The following is a 12,454-nucleotide window of genomic DNA, read 5'->3' as shown; positions in this document are numbered from 1 at the left end:
GTGCGGAAAATTGTGCGTGCAGTGCTAACCAGACAACCGGTTGTCTGCTATGAGTACTGTCTAGCATTCCGTGATGTGAATAGGCAAACCACTGCGTAGTTATTTATTTACATACCCTAAAGGCCCCGAGGGGCATTACATAGGGGGGGAATTTACACAGTCAATATTTAAAACACATACAACAGAAGGGAGAAAAGGCATGCGCAAAAAGGGAGAATTGGGACATCGGGTGAACTTGAACAATAACATGGTGGGTTTAAAATCGGATCAAAGTCGCGCATATTCAACAGTCGTTTTCAACATTGGTCACTCGCTTACAATCAGTGCACAGTTCTTGACTCAAGATGGGCAAAAAGGGCTTTCTGAAATGAAGCAGATTTCCAGTGCATTCCGGTAACGCATTCCATTCTTTGATTGACAATAAAAGGGGGGAAGTTTGATACTTGACTGTTCTTGCGAAGATGGGCGATACCTTGTGAACGTGATCAACACGCGTGGAAAAGTGATGCGCAGGAAGAATGTGCGTAGCTGCGAATGAAAAATCACCAATATATGGTTGACCCTGTGCGTTGCTGCCTGCTTTTTGGAATTGCGAAAATGGAGAATACTATGCATGGCATGTGGTACGTCCAAGTGAACAGTCGTGGGCTTTGGGCAAGTGTTGTGCTGCTGAGTCCAAGGGCGCGGGTTCCATTCCGGCCGTGGTGGCCACTTTTCTAATGGAGGCGAAAAGTGGGTGGTCACAATTAATCCGGAGCCCTCCACTACGGCGTGCCTCATCGCCCGGCCGTAGCTTCGACGCACTAAATCCCACAATCAATGTTGACACGCCATGCCATAGGTGTTACCGTGCTGTATCCTGAATCGTTTGTAACCATGCATGAAGTAACCATGCACTTGGTTTGTTTCAGGAACAAGACCTTGTGAGACCGGAACTGCCATCATTTTGTTCATTGGTCACATCAAGGACCTCTACGTTTGTGGCACCACAAGCTCTCTTTGGAGGCTGCTACGAGTCGCCACTGGCTGTGTCAAAGATTGCAGTGATATATGGTAGATCAAGACACACAAGATTGGGCCTCACAGCAAACTGAGGAGTAGATTGCGTCCAGGGGACATAGTGTTTAAAACGATTGCTGTCATGTTGAAATGATGTGGGGTGGCCATCCGCATCGAAATCTGTAAGTTCTTGCACGCACATAGAAGTCTTGAAGGTAGGAAAGCATGCATTTTCCATGCCAGCGCTGTGCTATTTCTAATTGACAGACATCGTTTTAGCGAATCCAGCCCCAGCTGTCTTCCCTGGTAAAAGGGCAGGTAAAAGTCAGCTTCCCCACACTGCACCTCCCATTCTGCACTTATGCGGTGCTGAAATGAGCAGGGAATCTGGCCGGCCTGGAGCAATGCAACCCAGGTCCAGTACACTAGCAAAGATTATCTGTGTTCCCACTGAATAAATGGCAGCTAGCAAGAGTGTAGAAAAAAAGAAAGTTTTGTGCTTTCCATTTAGTGTGCCTCCTGATGCGTGAGAACTGCTTTAAGCCTATGCTGCCTGTATTTTAAAGAGAAGGAGATAGCCTTTATTACGTCAGGAAGACGCTAGGTCAAGTGGGGGGGAGTGGGAGTAGAGGGTGCAATGTTTGTAGCATGGGACATCTTGAAAATAAACCGTTCAAGTTGAAGCTGGTTGGCTCCTTACAAGCTGCAGGTTGGCACAAGCTGATTTTGGAGTAACGTTTGTAACTACCAGATGTTCTAAGTTTTAGAATTCATCAGACAGCGTAGGGAGAGGACTGGCTTGAGGCATATCATTTGATTTTAAACAGTGTATTATCATTAGTGGTGTCGCCTCACCCTAGGTTTCAGTCATTTGACGGGTTCCTCAAGGGTCTACCCTTAGTCCTCTCCTTTTGTTTGTGACATTCATTAGTGACATTGCCAATATATCTTATGTTGTGTAAAATGTTATCCGAACGACTGTTGTTGTGTTTATTGTACTTATGATCTGTAAACGAGTCGCATCAGTTGAAAAATGACCTTAGAAAAATAGCATCTCAGTGCCTCATTTGCATCATTACTCTTAACTCCTCGAAGTGCAAGAAAGCAAGCATCACAAACAAAAAGAAGCCTGAAAAATATTTTGTGGCACACGTACCTGCTTTCCTATTCTTGTTGAATAAATATCTCGGCATTCGTATTAAAAATTATTTATCCTAGAACTACACATGTTGATTATGTCACGTTTTCTTAAGCAAAATTTCCATCACAGACCGAATAAATTAAGGGAAACTTTGTACAGTCGACTTTCATTGATACAAAGTCCACGGAGACCGCAAAAGTCTTAAAATTGACCGAATATCCAATTAAATACACTGTTATTTGTCTGCAACACGTCTCCACAACAGTAGTCCGCAACAGTAGTCGCAGCACCTTGTAGTGCATCATATTGTTCGGGATCTTTTTGTCCTTGTATTTCGGAATGTTGAACATTAATCTTGTTGCCTTTGGTCGTCCCACACGCTCATTTCCGTGTGCAAGTAATTTGCTTGTTTTTGTGCAGTTGGTGTGCTTAACTCTGTGTTGTTTGTGTGTAGTTCATTGAACGATTCGCTGTTTGCTGTATTTTGCCTGCTGTGTGCATCCGTTTTTTCTGTTTCTTCACCTCCTGCATTATGTACCTCTATGTTAGCTTCCAAAGGCTGATGTGTGTCGTCTTTTTGTTTGTATGACCACCAACTCATTTCCCTTCATGCGATCACTATGGTACTTAAGAAGGGACACTGCTCTTAAAAAAAAACTTCTTTAATTTTCAAGTAAACTCTGTTGAACTTCTTAGTCTTGCTGCTTTTCCCCCACTGATTTCAAATATGGCATAATTTTTTGGGTATGTCAATTAGTTCCCGAGATAATGAGTCATTTATGGAGGAACAATACCCTAGACAAAACAGTGTTAGTCATAGCACTGTAATCTTTACATTTTCCAACACTATGAACACTGGTGAATGCAATAAGACAATCAGTTTTTTGCTGCACCGCTTGGAACTAATTTACATTTTGAGTGCCCATTTCAAACACCAAAGTTTAATGAGCTGTAAAATTACTTCCAAGTGGCGCATTAAGAAACTGGTTCTCTTATTGCACTCACCAGTGTTCATAGTGTTGGAAAATGTAATTACAGTTTTATGACCAACGCTATTTTGGTTATTGTTCCCCAAAAAATGGTTAATTGCCTCTAATTATCTTTTAAGAGCCATCTCCCCCATTAAGAAAATAAAATGAACTAGGAGGTGATGGGCCTAAGCTGCTTCTTCCAGTGGGAATCAACCTGTAACTGCTAAACAGTCACCCAGCCATTTGCTTGAAAACCAGCTGCAGCAAAAATTTCAACCTTATTTGCATATATAGTCTCACTAAAAAACCAAAATGTACAAAACTTGATGTCTCAAAGACGCACAAACAGGCTGTACGCAAGCGACCCACAAAAACTAGCGATTTTCATGCCAAAACTGAAAAAGCGATGGTGATTACAGCCAGCCGAAAGTGCTGTCACAGCCATCCAGGCGAGTGACTCAGGCAAGCGCAATCAACCAGCACTCAAGAAGTGTGCTTTAAATTTAAGTGCATGCTTTAAATTTAAGTGCACAGACCAAAACTTGACTGGTTCTCCAGCCAGGTGGGCAGACTGGGCTAACGGAGATACCACTAGTGCTAGTTGGGCACGTAGCATCATCTGCTACAGAGCAGCTTTGAATGCCTACAATTGAATGGCTGCACATTTTACAGAGTAACCAGCCGTGCCTGTTACTGTGTCAGTGCTTACTGCTCAATCAGAACCAATTTTGCCAAGGATAGGTTTTGCTTCACTGCAGCTTGATATTAAGGGGGGGACACCGCTCCTAAAACAATTCCTTTTAATTTTTAAGTAAACTCTGTGAAACTTGTCAGTCCTGCTGCTTTTTTTTTTACTTGATTTCAAATATGCCATTATTTTTTGAGTCGCTAAATAAGGTACCAAGATGATAGAGATAATTAGCCATTTTTGGAGCAACAATAGACAAGACAGTGTTAGCTATAAAACTGTAATCTTCATATTTTTCAATACTATGAACCCTGGTGAGTGCAATAAGAGAATCAGTTCTTTGATGCACCCTTTGGAACTAATTTTACTTTGGTATTTGAAATGGGCATTCGAAATGGTTCCTTGCCGTTGGTGCCACCAAGGTTTAATGAGCTGTAAAATTAGTCCCAAGCGGTGCATCAGAAACCAGATTCTCTCATTGCACTCACCAGGGTTCATAGTAGTACTGCAAAATATAAAGATTACAGTTTAATGGCTGACACTGTTTTGTCTATTGTTCCTCCAAAAATGACTAATTATCTCTAATTATATTGGTAACTAATTGACTTACTGAAAAAATAATGCCAAATTTGAAATCGGTGAGAAAAAAAGCAGCAAGACTGACAAGATTTACAGAGTTTACTTAACAGTTAAAGGAAGTCGTTTTAAGAGCAGTGTCCCCCCTTAAAAAAGCATGAGAAGCAAGCCACCAAGACTAAATGGCTGCCTTTGCAGCAGCTTTACTAGCACAGACTACAGGAGAGAAACCTTGGGTAGTCAAAAAGAGCAGCCTGGAAGGAGAGCCTGGAAGCATAGGAGAGAGCCTCTCTTTACTCATTCCTGCGTGCAGGCAGCAGTGACTGCATCGTATGTTTTGGCCACACGCAGATTGGGACAGCTTGGCAGGCTGCCTCGATGAACACCTCTCGCCAGTCCTTCGACAGCTCGACATCCATGTGGTCTCCGACGGAGGGCGCGTGACGCGCTCGCACTCCATTCTTCCTGGGCTGGGACACGACCTGGACGTGAGTGCGCACTCGCCCAGTTGATTGTCCCTGACTGGTGATTGTAATCACGGGCGTATCTTTTTCGCAGCAATTATCCACAATGTGTTTTTATAAGGGGGTGTGGAAAAATTTCACAACCCTCGGCTCGCCTACTGTTGCCCTCAGCAGTTTGTGGTTTGTGGTGAGCTGCGACACTTGATAGCAATGGGAGAATGAATGCAAACAGACTTCTTGCTCCAAACCTCGTCTTTTTCGTGGGAGAAATAAATCCATTTTACAGCTGAACAAATTGTTTGTTTCAAGGCGTTTCTAACTCGGTTATTAGGAATCGAGAGAGGGTGAAGATAACAAATTGTCGTAATGTTTACATAGAGAATTTGAATGCATTTCAAAGTGCACAAAAAATCGGCATGGTAATAGGTGAATGGCGCTGCAATAGGTGTGTTACTTGTTATTGGTGAACCCGCTTTAATTGAGCTTGAACGTAGCTGCTTCCACGTCTCCTGTGATTTTGGTGCCTTTTACTGCTCAGCTTTTTCGTTATGGCTTACGGCCTTACTATTTCAAATCCTCGTAAACAGCTCATCAAAACCAAGGGACCCGTTTAATTGCCACATTACTGTCCCCATTCCTGACATTCAAATTATGTGCTTTTCAATTACAAAATTACTTAGGAGTACTGACACAAAATTTTTGCACTACGTTTTCCTACAAGCCCAGCAATCATAGAATGGCACATTAGATGGTCAATCGCAGTGTAAATAATTATTTACAGCGTCAGTAATACCAGTCGACCATGACAAGGGGCGCTCATGACATCACTGTTCTCGTTGCACCATGGACAGGCAGCATGACATCAGTCCCAAAACTGTGACATGATGCCCAAGGTGGAGCAGCGCACGCCAACAGCAGCCAGCGCATTGGCTACATTACGGGAGCCCCGATGTTGGCACTTTGGGGGCAAGGCGCTGAAGGCATTATGCTGATGCCTGAAGGGTATCTGTTCTGAGCTTTCTGGAGCGTGAAAAAGACTAAAATCGATTTAAAATATGTTATACTGACACTTCCAGGGAGATAGGTCCATATACAAAGGAAGCTTCTTACATAGTTATCTCAGCTTTGAAATTTCGTGCCAGTACTCCTTGAGCAATCATGTTTATACAACCTATCTAGTGAAGTACGTACAATCTAGGCTGACTTGTAGCAAGCTGCTAATGCCACAGAATTGTGGAAAGGAAAAAGCCCCCCATAACTTTTCCAACAAGTGGAATATGTGTGCATCCCCATCTGGTTATGATCGCATGGATGCGTCTCAACAGACCAGAGATGGCGTTAAAAGCAACAACACCCTGTGACGAAGCCTGTTTCGGAGTGTAACTCCAGTTGCAGTGATGTTTACTATACTGCAGCAAAAACTGTTTTGGGTGGCTATGTTGTCAATGTAGCCAGCCCACAGCATGCTTGATCTTGGGGTTTTGATAGGGCAAGCGTCCAGCATAGCAGAGAGACCGCAAAGGGCATTTAAGCTGAATTCTGTATGTCAGGGCCCTGTGAGTGCACTCGTCCGAAATTGTCACACGAAGGAAAAGTGTCTTGCGTGTGGGAAAATCCACCGAAGCAAGGCAAGCTTTGGTCATTGAGAGAGCTAGGGGTCTCATTGAAGTCTCCACAGTTGTTCAAGCAAAGGCGTTTTAGTAAAACATATCGGCTTACTGTTTAGAGACAACTACTCGTGAGCATAAATCGTCTCGAAACAGTAAGATGCGCATGCATTTACCTGCGTTCTGTGAAACCTGCGAATGCAAGTCTTTCTTCAAGCAGATCAAAGTTTTTGGCAAAAAGAGAACACTGTGGCCTGGGAATGGTTAAGTACACTTTATACCAAGAAAAAAGGGGAGTAGTGCATTAGCAACATGTAGGTATGTGCTCCTACGTGGTAACGACATTATGTATTTGGAATTTTTGCTTTGAGTTGTGCCCATTTCAGCCTTTCTCTCTGTGGGTACAACTGTGTGTGTCCCTTGCGAGAAAAGGTTGTAATTTATCTGTGATGCTGCTTTCAATTAACTTAGTTGCTAGTGGGTGCTTGTCCCGTCCCACTTTTTGTGTGTATTTGCACTAAAGACTTAAAACAAGAAAATTTGGCCACCTCTGCAATTCAAATGCAAAGACTGAGGAACCAGCGGATCTGGTGGTCTTCACTAGCCTTAACTTGGCTTTTCTTAGGTCTGCCGCTTCCCTAAAAGAATCATGGTTAAAAAGCGATGCTTTTTCCATGGAAACTGAGTTTAAAAAAAAGGCCACAGTCCACCCTTCTAAAGTCCAAAATCGAAGCTGCCAAAGTCTGAAGCCAAAGAGCATTTCAAAGTGGTCTTTGGCTTCAAGTCCAAAGCCAACGACTGCGCTACAAAGCCAAAGGAAATGCTGTGCAGCCTGGATGCGACGATAGTGCAGTCATATAGATGCCTGTTTCATAACGCGAGAGACCCAGGCTCGATTTCAACGACGGAAAATGTTTTTTTCGTGAGGCGCGCGCTCCCAACACCTGCTCATGGGCTCCATGCCTCGTCGCCACTTCTTGTCCTAGCATTTTCCCCCTCTCCACTTCACCGCTTCACCGAGCGGAATTTCTTGTCGGCAATCCGCACGGACAGAAGAAAGCTTAGACAGCTCCGCTGTTTTAAAGGAGTGTCTTCAATCCGGTGTACCTCCTTCTCGGCGCAGGTGGCCGCCAGGAGCCCCCCTGCCTTCCCGTTCCAGTGCAACTACTGCCCCATCGGCTTCGCCAACGAGAACGATCTGGAGCGCCACATGCGCAAGCACACGGCGGACCGGCCGTTCCGTTGCGGCTACTGCACCATGTGCTTCTTGCGCAAGGACCACCTGAGCAAGCACCTGCAGAGCCACACGGGCGAGCGCCCCCACGCCTGCGTCCACTGCCCCAAGAGCTTCACCCGCAAGGACAACCTGCGCCGGCACGTCTTGCTGCACCACCAGTGACTGGTCTTTTGCACTGCTGGTGAATGCATGTGCACAGTGGTGGCACCACAAGCAGACACAAAGCCTCACTTCGCATGTTGCGTCTGCTCCAAGGGCTCCACCAGGAACGAAGACCTGCACTGGTGACTGGAGATGCTCTCGCCCTGGAGGGTGTCGCTTCACAAGTTGGCATCGTAGTGCCGGGTGGGAAGGGATACCTGTTGGTGCACAGAATTGGCCGTTCTTGTGACGGAAGACATTTCCCACCGTTGCTGGTGTTCTCGTCAACTCCGAGGCAGTGTGTCACATCTGTGGGAGAACGTTTGGTGGCTCTGTCGCAGAATCTCCAACTCTCAACGGGACTGTGTGATTGCTGGCCACATGCAGACCTCGCAGGATTTGGGTGTCTCGTGACGGGACATCTTGGGACCTGCTCCCGTCTTGATGAGCCGAGATCCTCATGGAGTACAGTACCTGTGATGCTAGTCTCGCAGTGTTCGACTGCCAAGCACAAATGTGTCAGTGCGTGGACTGGTTACGACCTCTCATTTTAGTGTCTGTTGAGGGGCTTTGCTGAAGCCCAGCACTGGCATGGTGGACTCGAAGAGCTACGAACCCGTGTCAAACAGGTTTCGTTGGGCTGCCGAAGCTGGTTAACTGTGGGAACAGCTAATGAAAGTTATTGCGTGAGCAGTGGATGGGGCATCTGGACACAATTTTTACAGCACTCCGTTCATTTTTGTGTCGCTCTGTATCCACAGGGAGGATAGAGTGGAGGTAACGTGTGGAGAGCCTTTGCAATGTTGGCCATGTTGCCGTGGAGACAAGTAGAACTGCGAACCTGCCACAGTGGCTCGTTGGTTGAGGCGTCGTGCTGCTGAGGCCAAGGATGCGGGTTCAGTTCCCGGTTACAGCGGCCACTTTTCTGGTTGAGGTGAGAAAAAACAAAGACGCCCATGTGTTCGAGATTTCGGCGCTAGTCAAAGATCCCCAGGTGGTCAGAATGGATCCACAGCCCTCCACTACTCATCGCCTGCGTAGCATCGGCACGTGAAACCTCATAATCAGTTAATAATCGAGTACAAGTGCAAAACGCCTGTTGCCGCTGCCTCAGCAGGCCTTGCAACTCCCGTAACCGCTTGTGCGTGTTTAAAGAGGCCATGAAGACAAAATACTACAGCTTTGTTCAGTTTAAAAGCACTAACTTCTGGCAACTCATTCAGCTCCATTGCAGCCACGAAAGGCACTTGTATAACTGAAAAAATATAAAATATTGCAAAGTTTTCAAACAGCACTAAAAACATAGTTATCAGTGGAGATCGGAACTTTAGGCATAAAAAATCAAGGTTTTAGGCGCCTATAATAGGCACTTAGATGTGTCTGAGAAGAATGACAAACTGAGCAAGTTGGTACTGGTTCATAGCAAAAAACACACACAACATTTCTTCGTACGTTTCATATGTTCCTTCTTCTGTTGTGTGTTTTTGCGCAGTTCATTACAATGAACTTAAAAGTGTCATTTAGGCATATATGGCCATCAAAAACTCCAGTTTAGGCATTATAGGCCCAATTCATATTGAGTTCAGCAGCGTATTTTAGGACAAATTCTTTGCGAGCAATGGAAACGGGACAAAAATTGTGCTATGGGAAAGCAATTTTATTTTATTCGTGAAAATATGCCATAAAAGAGTCGCCATTTTGAGAGATTTGGGCGATGTGGCACTAGAAGAACAGCTTAAAAGCCATGCAAATCCAGCCGTGACCATGTTTTACGGCATGAAGTTGTACCTCCTTTCAGTTGATGTTCGTGTGCGAAAAAAGAAGTCAACATCCACAGAAGTTGGTGGAGGGTACTTCTACTTTGGAACGCTCCATCATCTAATTCCATCTGGAATATCAATGTTTGCTGCTCAGAACCTGTGGAAGTTCTTTTAGCAGAGAGTATCCAGGAACTTTATGTGATATGTCCGCGACAGATTTAACCTTCAGAACGGCTCTGTCAGCAACACTTCGGGGGATGTCGGCAGACCTGTCCCATACATTCCAAATGAGCTCAGCCGTCTGATGTAGAGTGTTGCCCAAGTTTTCTGCTGCTGAACGCTTTCTGCTAAGAATTTAAAATAAGCACAAGAATATGCCAAGCTGCGCTCAAGTGTGGTATAGAATATTCTGGGCTGTGACGCTGTTGTCTGCTGCAGCGCTGCGAATAACCGAGAATTGTTTGTTGTAAAAGTCTTGTACCCTTGGCCGTGTTCCCAGGGGGTAACAACAGGCTCTGGTGGAGGCGGAACGACCAGTATCTGCCCTTGATGGCAACACCAATGAATCCCATGGATTTCTCAGCAAAGTGCACCTCTGGATAAAAGATTGAGTCTTCCAGAACTGGATGCCTAGCAAAGCTGCTGGAAATCACACTCTTTATACCAATTAACAACACTGAACAGCACGCAAGATTATTTCCAGTTAACCCTGTGAACGCTAAATTGTGAGATGCAAAATGCAGCTAAATTGTAAACGCCCTGGAAAGTTACCCGGCACGGCAGATGGCAGTTGTTGCAACCAGACTGAAGAAGTGAGATTGTCGTTCTATAACCTCTTTCTGCCATTCCTCCTTCACACTGTACGTGCTGTGTCAGGCAATGTCCCTGTGATTGTTTGCTGGTTGTGAACACGTTTGTGGAGCCACCTTGAAGCTTTTGTGTGTCAGATGTTCACGTGGTTTCCCTTGGTCAGCATCTTTGACCTCGAGCGCTACATGCATGGTTGGTTGTGTCACGTTCATTCCCTCTTTGCGTGTTTTTTTATTGTGTTGGAAATAGCCAAGGGCAAAAGTTTTCGCCATTGATACCGGGGCACAGCGTGACAGAATAACGTAGAACAAAAAGCTCATGCTGACACCCGGCGGCGATGTTGATGTTTGGGCCTCTGGCGTCCCAGTTTGGTAGCTTTGGATAACCTCAGGATGACGTGGCTTGGGCATGGGTTTCCATGTCTCGCCGTGTTTGGCACAGTGCGTGGATTCTCCCCGCAAACAACGCAAGACAAACGGCCAGTTGCAGGCTTCTGAAGCGACAACAATTTTTCCAGAAGATGCGAGCAAAAACCTCCACCAAAGGACTATACAACCCAGAAAAGGCATTTTTAGGTGCTGAAAAGCCCACATAGGCATGAACCTCAAAATATGCACGTACAGGCATATTGCTGAGAGTGTTTCATTTCCCTCAGTTCATGCTTAATGTAAAAAAGGCTGGATAAGGATTCAAGAAAAAGATATGCATTTCGCCCAAGGTTCCGGTGTCTAGTTATCAGTGTTTCACCTGCACATTAGGATGGAAGTGACACAATCAAGCGGACCTAGTGGCCCCACCGCAGTCGCCCAGTCGTGTTTCTTGCCGGTGGCCGGCAATCACACAAAGCAGGTTCTGGGACGTCGTAGAGAATTAGCTGGAAAGCGGCTGGCGGGTCGCCACTGCTTTGTCTGTTTCCCTTGATACCTCGATTATTCTTCGAACTCCGCTACAAAACTGGTGTCATTGTTATCAGGACAAAGCAGTACTCTGAATGAACCAAACTTGTATATTTTGTCTTCATGGCCCTTTGAAATCAAGTCTGCAGCCAGTGCTGGCGGCAGAGGGGAAGGAACGGCAGTGGCGGCAGTGAAAGGCCAGTACTGGTTGACAACAAAAGTGGTTACCGTATTTTCACGCGTATAACCCACCCATGCATATAATCCGTACCCAACTTTCAGCCCGCCGGAAAAGAAAAAAAAAATGCTCGTGCATTGCCCGCACATTTGATACAGGAAAGGCTGCGCCAAAGCTACTGCTCAAGCAACACATCGCATAATATGTAGACAGAAAAAGCGTATATTTAGCGAGTAAAATACACTGACTGCAAGGCAAAAGTCACAATTCACTCAGTGTCACTGCTCTCGCTAGAGCTATAGCTTGAGCCGGAGTCCTCACTGTTGTACACAAGGTCATTTTCGGTTCCATCCATGTTGTTTGTGTTTGATTTTTTCTTGTTTTCATTGTTGTTTTTTCTTTCTTGTCCTTGTATGCTTTGCGCGATCACATGCATGGAAGGCTTAGCCAGTGTTACTGCATGGGAGCTTCACGGCGCAACGTGCATTGCCGTGAAGCTGCACTTAAGGAAAAACCCCGCGTATTATCCGCACCCCTATTTTGCCACTGATATTTTCCGCATTTTTGGTGCGGCTTATATGCGCGAAAATACAGTACAGGCAGCCAATGCCGCAGCTAAAGTGAGCAAGCGTGATTACTCAGACGGTTAGAGCGCTACGCAGAGTTGGCACATTGTATGAGGAACGAATGTAGGCTCGATCAAGAAGCTGGAGCAAGGCATGTGCCCGGGTCAAGCCTCCGGTTCACGAGGGAGCGATACGAGATGCTCACGCATCCGCCAAGATTCACCAGCGGACCTTCAAACGACGTCTTTGGCTCATTTGTTTGAGCGAGCGATGCCTATTCATAGTGCTTTCGCACCCCGAGGTGTGCTCTTTGTGCGAGATTATTGTATATTTATCATGAACACATATATGTGCTGTCCTTTTGTGAATTTTTTCCAAGACTGGCCATTGTGAACATTCCAATAAATTCCTTAATATAAA

General features: G+C 45.5%; 1 protein-coding gene across 1 annotated transcript in view; it reads left to right on the top strand.

Moving 5' to 3' along the window:
- Positions 1-12,454, top strand: part of LOC144158109 (uncharacterized) — a 19,814-nt gene extending 7,360 nt beyond the window's left edge. The window contains exons 4-6 of the mRNA XM_077688762.1: positions 887-1,053; positions 4,727-4,863; positions 7,570-12,454. Of these exons, the coding sequence (XP_077544888.1) occupies positions 887-1,053; positions 4,727-4,863; positions 7,570-7,845 (580 nt within the window). The 3' untranslated portion in view covers positions 7,846-12,454. The remainder of the gene's footprint in view (positions 1-886; positions 1,054-4,726; positions 4,864-7,569) is intronic.

The sequence above is a fragment of the Haemaphysalis longicornis genome, unplaced genomic scaffold (assembly GCF_048455015.1).
Source record: "Haemaphysalis longicornis isolate Haplotype H1 unplaced genomic scaffold, Haemaphysalis longicornis Haplotype H1 scaffold_10, whole genome shotgun sequence".
Taxonomy (NCBI): Eukaryota; Metazoa; Arthropoda; class Arachnida; order Ixodida; family Ixodidae; genus Haemaphysalis; species Haemaphysalis longicornis.
This window is presented reverse-complemented; position numbering and strand designations above follow the sequence as displayed.